This window comes from Erythrolamprus reginae, assembly GCF_031021105.1.
Source record: "Erythrolamprus reginae isolate rEryReg1 chromosome 13 unlocalized genomic scaffold, rEryReg1.hap1 SUPER_13_unloc_9, whole genome shotgun sequence".
NCBI lineage: Eukaryota > Metazoa > Chordata > Lepidosauria > Squamata > Dipsadidae > Erythrolamprus > Erythrolamprus reginae.
In genome coordinates this window covers 334,883-347,690 of record NW_027248453.1, presented here as the reverse complement: position 1 = coordinate 347,690, position 12,808 = coordinate 334,883, and the positions used below count along the sequence as shown (strand labels likewise).

General features: G+C 46.2%; 1 protein-coding gene across 1 annotated transcript in view; it reads left to right on the top strand.

Annotated features, from left to right (window-relative positions):
• Positions 1 to 1,372: 1,372 nt before the first annotated feature.
• Positions 1,373 to 12,808, top strand: part of LOC139155207 (SLAM family member 9-like) — a gene marked incomplete at its 5' end in the record, with an annotated part of 34,399 nt that continues 22,963 nt past the window's right edge. The window contains 5 exon segments of the mRNA XM_070730295.1: positions 1,373 to 1,606; positions 1,609 to 1,695; positions 4,186 to 4,324; positions 4,326 to 4,444; positions 8,367 to 8,402. Of these exon segments, the coding sequence (XP_070586396.1) occupies positions 1,373 to 1,606; positions 1,609 to 1,695; positions 4,186 to 4,324; positions 4,326 to 4,444; positions 8,367 to 8,402 (615 nt within the window).

Sequence of the window (12,808 nt, the reverse complement as noted above, 5' to 3'; positions counted from 1 at the left end):
CTTTGACCTTTTGTGTGCTGATTTTCCCCCGCTTTGAAACTAAACCAGAGCAAAGTGTGTGTCACTTTGTGAAAGAAGAAGGACTGTGAATTGCCTCCCAGCTGCAAGCTAAGTATGTCAGAACTGATAAGGGACTTGGACAAATGACCAGGTTGTTTGGAGACCAGGGCTCTTGGCTATCCCAAAAGAGGCCTTGGTTTAAGGGAATTTTCATTATAAAGAACATTGTTTTGAATTTTCAAACGTGTGTGTGTGTCTGAAATTTGTACCTGTGAATTTTTGGGAGGATTCTACCAGAGAGCCCGACAGATCACGCAAGGTGTCACACAGAGCCATATCTGCTGGCAAGTGAGCCATTGCCCTAGCTTAGATCCAGCGTGCATGTGTGTGCCGGCCAGCTGATTTTCGTTTTGTGTGGAGGCCGTTTTCAGAGACTTGGAAACATCTGGAGAGGGCGAAAAATGGGCCTACAGGGCTCACCAGAAGTCAGGAAACGGTTGAGGCAGTAATGGGCAGCCGCAATTTTTACTGCCACACTGGGTATGGCTTATTTTGTGGGTGTGGCCTAATGGTCATGTAACTGGGTAGGAGTGGCTTGCCGGCCATGTGATCAGGTGGGAATGGCTTGAACGATCATCAGCGTTCAAGTGAACTGTTAAGTCCTCAACTTACGTTATCAGTGCCGCTCGCTGGGGTGACCATTTGCTCCGCGTTTCCCGCGCTCTCCTTCCTGGGTCCTCCCCCGCCTTGGGATGGGTAGCTAGGGGAATGGGTGATGCCAGAAACATAAATGCTGCCAGCGCCGCTTCCACACATGCCTTCTGCTTGCACCTCAGGCGGGAGGTGGCCGCGGGGAGGCTGGAGGGAAACTGGGCAGGAGAGAGGGAAGATCGTCCGAGGCCAGGAAGGAGGAAAGAGGAGAAAAGCAAGGAGCCCAGACGCAGCAGCAGCAGGGGGGGGGGGAGGAATGGAGAGCCGATCCGAGACCAGTAATCCAGGAAGTGCTCTTGTGTTGTTATGGTTGAAGCTGAAGTAGTCGCCGACAGGCAGGACGTTGCAGCGTATATGATCGTGTGGGCAACACTTAGATCTTGTTTAAGGCGTCTTAGTTCTAAGCTTCCTAGGCCCAGGATTGAAAGTCTAGTCTCGTAGGGTCTTCTTTTTCGAGTGGAGTTACTGCAGAAGACATTTGAGCCCCTCTTGTTCCTCTAAGAAGGAGAAGCTATTGTCCAGAGCGGCCCCACTATGTCCTTCGGAGCCATTCTTAGGAAAGGCTTCTCTGGAGTCTGAGAGTGAGGAATTCAATGTCTCTCTGAAGGTCCCTTGTGACTCAATTTTAAAGGGTTCCTCTTTCTGCTCTCTGGACTTGCAGGAACATCTGGAGGAGAAGAACTGAATGGCATTGTCGGGGAGTCTGTCACATTCCGAGTGAAGACCTCTCCACCATTTGAATCAATTCCCTGGAGTAAAATTGCCAGCGGTAACCCTGAAAGTATTGCTCTGGTGACCTTTGGGGAGACCTGTGGCCTCACGATCGCCAACCCAGCCTATCGAAAGCGAGTGAGCATCTCCAAGGACTGTAGAGAATTACATCTCGGCCATCTCAAGAAGAGGATGCTGGCAGATTCGTAGCAGAAATATTTGTACCAGATACAGAAAAGAAGGAGGTTGAGTCCTTTGATCTGCAAATATTCCGTAAGTATCCCAGCCATGGCAGCAAATTCCAGGCTTCCCCCCTTTGTCCAGAGTGATATGGAGATGTGGGGTATTGGGGGCTGGGGAGGAATTGGTGTCCAGTTTCTTAAGAGACACACTTTCTGGATAGGGTCTGGTGTCATCCATCCCGCTTGAGTTATGTAAGGTCCCAGAATTTTCCCTGAGCCACTGAGATAGAAACATAGAAACCTAGGAGACTGACGGCAGAAAAAGACCTCATGGTCCATCTAGTCTACCCTTATACTATTTCCTGCATTTTATCTTAGGATGGATCTATGTTTATCCCAGGCATGTTTACATTCAGTGACTGTGGATTGACCAACCACGTCTGCTGGAAGTTTGTTCCAAGGATCTACTACTCTTTCAGTGAAATAATATTTTCTCACGTTGCTTTTGATCTTTCCCCCAACTCACTTCAGATTGTGTCCCCTTGTTCTTGTGTTCACTTTCCTATTAAAAACACTTCCCTCCTGGACCTTATTTAACCCTTTGACATATTTAAATGTTTCGATCGTGTCCCCCCTTTCCCTTCTGTCCTCCAGACTCTACAGATGGAGTCCATGAAGTCTTTCCTGATACGTTTTATGCTTAAGACCTTCCACCATTCTTGTAGCCCGTCTTTGGACCCCTTCAATTTTGTCAATATCTTTTTGTAGGTGAGGTCTCCAGAACTGGACACAGTATTATTCCAAATGGGGTCTCACCAGCACTCTATATAGCGGGATCACAATCTCCCTCTTCCTGCTTGTGATACCTCTAGCTATGCAGCCAAGCATCCTACTTGCTTTTCCTACTGCCCGACCACACTGCTCACCCATTTGGAGACTGTGAGAAATCACTACCCCTAAATCGTTTTCTTCTGAAGGTTTTGCTAGCACAGAACTGCCAATGCAATACTCAGATGGAGGATTCCTTTTCCCCAAGTGCATTATTTCACATTTGGAAACATTCAACTGCAGTTTCCATTGCTTTGACCGCTTATCTAGTAAAGCTAAATCCTTTGCCATATTACTGACACCTCCAAGAATATCAGAAATCACGACCCCTCAATCCTTCTCTTCTGAAGTTTTTGCTAACACAGAACTGCCAATGCAATACTCAGATGGAGGATTCCTTTTCCCCAAGTGCATTATTTTACATTTGGAAACATTCAACTGCAGTTTCCATTGCTTTGACCATTTATCTAGTAAAGCTAAATCATTTACCATATTACAGACCCCTCCAGATGCCAAAGAGAGTGAGACTCAATTCGAGGCTTGCAAAAAATAACAGCTTTTTTATTTAATGTAAAATGCCTGGCTGACAAAACTATATCCAAAATATACAGACAAAAGTGGCTCAGATGATTACATACATTTTACGCTGTTACAAACAAAATTTATCCAATCCGAGACAAAGGGTCATTACCTAAGAGGAGCCCTGCTGATTGGGGCCAAAGCCCATTAAGTCCAGCATTCTGTGTCCCACAGTGGCCCCCCAATGGTCCATGGGGATCTTGAGCAGATAGAGAACGCAAGACCCTCCCTTTCCCTTGACCCCCAACCAATGGGACCCCAGGGAACCCTGCCTTCATTCCTCCACTCGAGACAGAAGACCCTACGAGACTAGACTTTCAATCCTGGGTCTTGAAAGCTTAGAACTACGATGCCTTAAATATTGATCTAAGTATTGCCCACAAGATCCTATGCTGCAATGTCCTGCCTGTCAACGACTACTTCAGAGTCAACCACAACAACACAAGAGCACACGACAGATTGAAGCTCAATATTAACCGCTCCAAACTTGACTGTAAAAAATACAACTTTAGTCATCGAGTTGTTGAAGTGTGGAACTCATTACCAGACTCCGTAGTATCATCCCTTAACCCCCAACATTTTACCCTTAGACTGTCCATGGTTGACCTCTCCAGGTTCCTAAGAGGTCCTATTGTCTCTCCTATATCCCCTATATCTTCTCTTCTATCCCTATATCTTTCTTCTATTCTCTCATTGATTTATTTTATCCCATATTCTCTCTTCTATTCTTTCTCTAATTCTCTTTCCTCGAAGGTGGCCCTCTATGACCTTCATGGTGGATTATTGTGTATTGGACAAAACTAAATAGAATAGAATAGAATATAATTTTTATTGGCCAAGTGTGATTGGACACACAAGGAATTTGTCTTGGTGCATATGCTCTCAACGTACATAACATAAAATATACATTTGTCAAGAATCATGTGGTACAACACTTAATGATTGTCATAGGGGTCAAATAAGCAATGAAGAAGCAATATTAATAAAAATCTTAGGATATAAACAGCAAGTGACAGTCATACAGTCAACATGGGAGGAAATGGGTGAAAGGAATGATGAGAAAAACTAGTAGAATAGAAGTGCAGATTTAGTAGAAAGTCTGACAGTGTTGAGGGAATTATTTGTTTAGTAATTAAAATTAAAAATGTGACATGTCTCTCCATCTCCTGTTCAGGACGTTTGCTGGACTCTGACGTGAGAGTGACCTGTACTCCTGATGGAGCTGAAAATGGAACCTGGCATTTGAATTGCTCTACGAAGCCCTGGGAAGACCGGGTGAACATCAGCTGGACCTCATCTGCCCAGAGCACAGATCCCACATCTGGGAGGTTCAGTGGTCATCCTCCAAGATCTTGATCACAATTTCACCTGCACAGCAGAAAACCTGGTTAGCAGGGCATCCAAGACAGTTTCCTCAAAGCAAGCTTGTACTGGTAAGTTTTTCTCTGCTAGAAAGAGAACTTAGGACCAAAGAAAGATTTGTTAGAAGAGTAAAGTTAGAATCTCCTACACTTATTTGTGGCCATTGGAAAGAGTCAACAGAATAGATTAGATTAGATGAGATTTATTGGATTTATATGCCGCCCCTCTCCGCAGACTCGGGGCGGCTCACAACAATGGTAAAAAACAATACATAGTCACAAATCTAATATTTAGCCATCTAGGTTACAGTTTTAGGTTAAAAAATCCAAAAGAAAACCCAATACAGTGATACCTTGTCTTACGAACTTAATTGGTTCTGGGACGAGGTTCTTAAGGTGAAACGTTTGTAAGACGAAACAATATTTCCCATAGGAATCAATGGAAAAGTGATTAATGCGTGCAAGCCCAAAATTCACCCCTTTTACCAGCCGAAGCGCCCGTTTTTACACTGCTGGGATTCCCCTGAGGCTCCCCTCCACGGGAAACCCCACCTCCGGACCTCTGTGTTTTTGCAATGCTGCAATTTCACTGAGGCTGCCCTCACTGGGAAACCCCACCTCCAGACTTCCGTTGCCAGCGAAGCGCCTGTTTTTGCGCTGCTGGGATTCCCATGCTGGGATTCCCCTGCCACATTGCAAAAACACAGAAGTCCAGAGGTAGCGTTTCCCGTGGAGGGGAGCCTCAGGGAAATCCCAGCAGCACAGAAATGGGTGCTTTGCTGGCAATGGAAGTCCGGAGGCGGTGCATCACAGTGGTGACGGTGGGTTTGTAAGGTGAAAATAGTTTGTAAGAAAAGGCAAAAATATCTTAAACCCCGGGTTTGTATCTCGAAAAGTTTGTATGACGAGGCGTTTGTAAGACGAGGTATCACTGTATATAAAACACAAGCACACAGTCGAATCGTACACAGAAACTACATGGGCAAGGGGGAGATGTTTCAATTCCCCCCCATGCCTGACGGCAGAGGTGGGTTTTGAGGAGTTTACGATAGGCAACAAGGGTGGGGGCAATCCTGATCTCTGGGGGGAGCTGGTTCCAGAGGGTCGGAGCCACCACAGAGAAGGCTCTTACCCTGGGTCCCGCCAGACAACATTGTTTAGTCGATGGGACCCGGAGAAGGCCAACTCTGTGGGACCTTATCGGCTGCTAGGATTCCTGCGGCAGAAGACGGTCCCGGAGATAATCTGGTCCGGTGGCATGAAGGGCTTTATAGGTCATAACCAACACTGAATTGTGGTCAGCAACCAATGCAGACTGTGGAGTGTTGGTCTAACATGGGTATATTTAGGGAAGCCCATGATTGCTCTCGCAGCCGCATTCTGCACGATCTGAAGTTTCCGAACACTCTTCAAAGGTCACCCCATGTAGAGAGCATTACAGTAGCCGAGCCTCGAGGTGATGAGGGCACGCGTGACTGTGAGCAGTGACTCCCGGTCCAGGTAGGGTCACAACTGGTGCACAAGGCGAACCTGGGCAAACTCCCCCCTCGCCACAGCTGAAAGATGTTTCTCTAATGTGAGCTGTGAGTCGAGGAGGACGCCCAAGTTGCGGACCTTCTCTCAAGGGGCCAGTGATTCTCCCCCCTAGGGTAATGGACGGAGAGATGGAATTGTCCTTGGGAGGTAAGACCCACAGCCACTCCGTCTTGTCAGGGTTGAGTTTGAGTTTGTTGACACTCATCCAGGCCCCAACATCCTCCAGGCACCGGCATATCACTTCCACTGCTTCGTTGACTGGACATGGGGTGGATATGTACAGCTGGGTATCATCGGCGTATTGATGATACCTCACCCCATGCCCTTGGATGATCTCACCCAGCGGTGGATCGAGGAGGACGCCCAAGAATAAGGATTCTGTCCAAAGGTGTGAATTTCACTCATTAAGCATTCCTGGCTGCCGTCACCTATCATGTTCCTTTAATTTATAATTCCTCTTTTGATAGAGGGGGGGAAAAAGGTCTTGGCATATTCAGGTTTCTTCCCGTGTACGTTTCGACGAGGTCCCACTCGTCATCTTCAGGCTGGTGCTTCTGTCCTTGTTCTAGGGCGAACACAGCGAGACCTGAGTTGCCTCCCCTCTATAAATACTGGTTGGGTGGGTGTGGAGTGCTGGATATATATATATATATATATATATATATATATATATATATATATATATATATATATATATATATATATATATATATATATAGAACAAGTGTTCACCCCTAGAACAAGGACAGAAGCACCAGCCTGAAGATAACGAGTGGGACCTCGTCGAAACGTCGCCGGAAATCTCTAAATCCTACACGAGAAGAAACCAGAAGAAACCCAAATATTTATTTATTTATTTATTGGATTCGTATGCTGTCCCTTCCGTAGACCCGTAATGCCAAGACCTTCATACCTGTACCTGTGAAAATCTACGAAAACAAACATATATATACATATACACACACACTCACAGAGAGAGAGAGAGAGAGAGAGAGCATGTTTTTACTGAATTTAAAATTAAAGGTGACTAGGATAGTACTATTTCGGCCCTGTTCTGGCCTCATCAACTAGCCATGCCCTCACAGGTATTTGATCCTGGGGCTTCTGCCTTGTAGAGGCAGAGAATTCACCTCTAGGCTACAGGATGCGATCCCTTCAGCTTTGTACCAGGGAAGGGTTACAGTGATCCCCCGGGTATCGCGATCCCGCTCATTGCGAACGGCTATATAGCGATTTTTCAACCCAGAAGTCAAAACACCATCTGCGCATTGCGCGCCCTTTTTTCTATGGCCCACGCATGCGTAGATGGCGCCGGGCAGATCAGCTGCTGGGCGGCTTCCCTGGGTCTTCCCCGTCTTGCTGGGGGCGGGAGGGCGAGCGGCGGGCATCAGCGAGGAGTTTGCGTGGGCGGCGGGGAAACCCCAGCGCCGCTTCCCAGCTGAGTCCCAAGCCAAACGCGGAAGTTCGCTTCAGGACTCAGCTGGGAAGCGGCGCAAGCGAACGGCATGGGCGGGCGAAAGGGGCGGGCGAGGCGGCGGGCGCGCGGGCAGGCAGGCGGCGGACAAGCGGCGGGCGGACAAGACAAGCGGCGGGGCGCGCGGCAGCAGCGAGGAGTTTGCGTGGGCCGCGGGGAAACCCCAATCTTCAGCTCCTCGCTGCTGCGGCGGAAGTAAAAAACACCATCTGCGCATGCGCAGATGGTGTTTTTACTTCCGCACTGCTACTTCGCGAAAAACCGATCATTGCGAGGGGTCCTGGAATGGAACCCTCGTGATAATCGGGGGACCACTGTATATGTTTTTTCTGTCGGATCACCCTGGTATATTGAAGGAGCTTCCTTTTTGCCTCTCGGCCCAACCCAGGGCCATTTCAAAGGCAGTTAATTTGTCCATAGCCGACAAATTATATTCTGTATATGTCACAGCTCTCTACATATTCGGGTTTCTTCCTGGGTAAGTTTCAGAGATTTCTGGCGACGTTTCGACGAGGTCCCACTCGTCATCTTCATTTGCAGTTTTGGTAGAGAAGATGGCTTTACCTTTAAGAGATCTAAGGGATGCCTATGTTCTTGTGTTTAAAGTAAGAGGGATGCCTAATGCTTGAAGCCTCTCGGTGGCAGTTGATCAATGCACTTACTCAATTTGTTTTGCAAGCCTTGACTCGGACATACGATAATGATCTTATTGCATGTATTTCCTGCCCTACTTTTGCCTCTCTCTCCTCCAGTTTCACTTGCAATTTTTTGTGCGCGTGTGTAAATAATAGAGAAAGAGGCTTCGACCTGAGAAAATGGATTGTAAAATTAAGTAGACGTGAATAATATGATTTAAAAGAGGGTTAATGGTGGCTGTTAATGGATTCGCCAAACCAGAGTTGCACGGTTTCTCACTGCATGATCTTTCTTTCCTTTCTATCTGCCCGCTTGCACTTGCATTCTGCCCACCACGCTGAACCCCAGAGAAGATACCAGGGACGGAGGCCCCCCGAGATAACGGTGAGCTCCACCCCCTCCTTATAGCTCCCACCCTCCCTTGTAATAATAATAATAATAATAATAATTTATTTATTGGATTTGTATGCCGCCCCTCTCCGCAGACTCGGGGCGGCTAACAACAATAATAAACACAACATGTACAATCCAATAATAAAACAACAACAACTAAAAACCCCTATTATACAACCAAACATACCATGCATAACTTGTAATGGCCTAGGGGGAAGGAATATCTCAACTCCCCCCATGCCTGGCGGGTATAAATGAGTCTTGAGTAGTTTACGAAAGACAGGGAGGGTGGGGGGCAGTTCTAATCTCCGGGGGGAGTTGGTTCCAGAGGGCCGGGGCCGCCACAGAGAAGGCTCTTCCCCTGGGGCCCGCCAAACGACATTGTTTAGTCGACGGGACCCGGAGAAGGCCAACTCTGTGGGACCTTATCGGTGGCTGGGATTCGGTGCGGTAGCAGGCGGTTCCGGGGGTAATCCTTGTCCCCTCCCTCTTGGCAGTTTTCCAAAGGGTTCCCCTCCCAGAAAGCATCTAATAGGCCCAATCCTTGAAGGAGGAGAAAGTAAAACTATTGGGTCTCCTCTACAGGTAGTCCTTAACTTGCAACAGTTCACTTATTGATCATTCAATGTTACAACGGCACTGAAAAAGGGACTGAAGGCCATTTTACACACTTACAACCTTTGTAACATTCCCCATTGTGATGTGATCCAAATCCGACACATGGCAACTGATTCCTACTTATTATGAGGGTCCCAGGGTCACGCGATCCTCTTTTGTGATATTCCCACAAGTGAGGACAATGTGGAATCCAGATTCACTTAACAACCATGTTATGAACTTAATTATGGTCATATAAAATGGGGCAAAGCTTACTTAACATAGTTGTCTTGCTTACCGATGGACATTTTGGCCTCAGTTGCGGTCACATGTCCATCTCTCTGGGGGGTGAAAATTGGTATAAATGGAGGAGAATCTTTGTGGCTCAGCGTCGAGCTTTGGGGGTCCCAAGAACATTGGGGGGTTCCTTGCAGGCATTTCATTACTCAAACTAGGTAACACCAAAGAGCATCAAAAACCATCCAAACAGATAGCGCTAATACAGTGGTCCCTCTACTTAAGAACTTAATTTGTTCCGTGACCAGGTTCTTAAGTAGAAAAGTTTGTAAGTAGAAGCAATTTTTCCCATGGGAATCAATGTAAAAGCAAATAATGCGTGCAAACCCATTAGGAAAGAAATAAAAGCTTGGAATTTGGGTGGGAGGAGGAGGAGAGGTAGATGAGGAGGAGGACAGCCGCTGCCCAGAGCGAAGGGAGTGTTTCCTTTCTCTAGGCATCGGCAGAGGTTTATTCCCTCTCCAAGCGCCCAGAGAAAGGAAAATGCTCCGTTCGCTCTGGGCTGCCAAAGCCTCCTTAAGCGCCACTGAAAGGCTCCTCTGGCAGCCCAGAAAAGCCCGAGATGGCCGGGATTAAAGGGGGAATGGCAGGAAACTGGCCGGGCCTTTGTGCCGCACTCAAATTTCCTAGGAAATTTTTCCAGGCTCGGGTTCTTTAAGTAGAAAATGGTTCTTAAGAAGAGGCAAAAAAATCTAGAACACCCAGTTCTTATCTAGAAAAGTTCTTAAGTAGAGGCGTTCTCAGGTAGAGGTACCACTGCACATAGGACTAAATATAGGAAAAGTTGCATATGGTAAGATCCATAAGAGGAAATACAACAATATCAACAACGCAATTGGCTAAATTAGGGGAAATAATCATCACTTAATCATCACACCATTGAATCACAATTATAGCTGTTCACCCAAGCTATGAGCTTTCTGTGTCCATTCCTGTTGATTTGTGTACATGTTTTTATGTGTCGTACTTTATAAAGTGTGCTATGTATGTTGCCGATTAATAAAAAAGATGTGTTTATGCATGTTGCGCATTAACAAAGATATGTGTGCTATCCATTAATAACGCTGATGTGTTTTCGTATGTTGCAGATTAATAAAGCTGTCGTGTTTCTGTATACTGTACATAAGCGAGTCTGTAAAAAAGAATTCCAAACAACATGGAGATGGTATGTTGTTATTGAGACACACTATTTGAGCTAACTATGTTTGGTTTGAGTTTACAGGTCATTCCTGAGTTACCGCAGTGACTGTTTGAAGTTGTAAATAAGACACACACATACTGCTAGTCGGAATGCTGAATTGGGCTCGCGAGCCGTGAGTGCTTGCGGGGCCAGCGTGATTTTGCTTCTGCACCTGTGGAGGTAGCAAAATCGGACACAGAGCCGCAGGTGCGCCCGTGTTTTGGCAGCGCAGAAGCAAAAAGACGTCGCCGAAATACGGGCGCACTACAGGTGCAGAAGCGAAATCGTGCTGGCCCCGCAAGCAGTCACGAGCCGCCGCGGCAAGCCCAAATTAGTGTTCTGGCTGGACCACACCCCCAAGTACTCATCCAGTCCTGAAATTAAGAACGTTGCAGCGCCATGGCCGTCATTCACACTTACCATCTGTTCTGTCGAGCTGTCTGATAGAGAATCCTCCCAAAAAAGCACAGATACAATTTCAGACCCACACACGTTTGAAAATTCAAAACAATGTTCTCTATAATGAAAAGTCCCTTAAACCAAGCCCTCTTTTGGTATAGCCAAGAGCACTCGTCTCCAAACAACCTGGTAATTTGTACAAGTCCCTTATCAGTTCTGTGATACTTAGCTTGCAGCTGTGAGGCAATTCACAGTCCTTCTTCTTTCACAAAGTGAAACACACTTTGCCCTGGTTTAGTTTCAAAGTGGGGAAAAATCAGCACACAAAAGGTCAAAGTCAGTAAAGCAGTCACGAAACACAATGGCCAGATAATCCTCCACAATGGCCAAACCCACAGGCTGCTCTTTATAGCAGCCTCACTAATGACCAGAGCCCCACCCAACCACAGGTGGCCTCATTTTCTCTTGTAATAATCCTTCAGTTGTTGCTGCCTATGCATCGCTCTCCGCATGCGTGGCTGTATCATAAACTCTTGTTCCGAATCCAAGGAGGAGCTAGAGAATTGGTCTCCTTCTGAGCTGTCTGCCCCACTCTCCTCCTCCCTGTCACTCCTGTCTTCTTGGTCAGAGGAGCCTTCATCAGCAGGTTCCACCGGGGGCAAAACAGGCCTGCAGCATGTGGATGTCTCCCCCACATCCACAGTCCTTGGGGCAGGAGCTGGGCCAGAGCTAACCACAACACCATCCGTACCCTGAAAATAAGCCCTAGCTTGATTTTTAAGTCCTACCAGAAAAATAAGCCCTGGTGAAAGAGTGGGTGTAGCCAGCAGAGGAGGCGGTACAACTACATATCCCCTCACAAATATGGGCAATGAACCCAGTTCTTCCACTGCTGATCTCAGCAGTTACTTCCAATCATAAGACCCATAAGTCTTTTTCTCATGTGGGTTGAAGAGGACACTGCCAGAATGTTTGTTGTCCCAATCCTTCCTGTTCAGGGTTGTCCCAAAGCTAAGCTTTGGGAAAGGATTGCTGAATTTCTTCAATGGCGGGAAATATTTTTGCTTCTTCAATTATATAAAGAGCAAACTTTTTTTCAATGGTGGAAAATTTATGACCAGACTGGAAGAATGAGTCAAGTGAGGGCCTAAAGGGGGTGGATGAAAAAATGGAAACACTTGACATTTTGGCATCATAATGTTTGAATATGTTCAAATCAATCAAAACTTGACATATATTAATGTTGTTGTTTTTAATTCTGTTATTTGATGTGTTTTTTTAAACTACCTTTTTTAAAACAGAAATTTAAGGAAATGGGTTATAACCTTCTAGAAATGGCAGACCTCTCAGACTTTCAAAGAGGCCAAATTGTTGGTGCCCGAATGTTTGCCGTTTTAAGAGGTCATGTCTCAAAAGTCATGACTGCTTTTGAAAGAGAAGGGAAAACGTCCTCAGCCCAGCACAGGTCTGGTCGAAAGTCGAAGTCGTCTGAGAGAGACCGGTCGGACTCTAAAGCGAATGGTTAGAGCGGATCGCAAGACCGCAGCTCCTAAAATCACTGCAGAGCTCAATAGACACGTACAGAACCCAGTTTCCACCAAAACTGTTCGAAGGGAGCTTCACAAACCTGGATTCCAAATCTGGATTTTCAAGGTGTTTCCATTTTTTTGTCCATTTTTTTGTAGCTTGGAGTCCTTGCACAGCCACAAATGGCCATGCTCCATGAGGTTTCCCATGCGATGTCCAGACAGATTCTTGTAACATAGGCGATAAACAATAAAGTAAATGGTTTTCTTTTTCCCCAATTTTTTTTTAAATTTCTTCTACCTCACATACACATTAATATGCATGCACCTTAAAATATTATTTATTTATTTATTTATTTATTCTTTGTCCAATATACAATACATATGGAATGAAATAG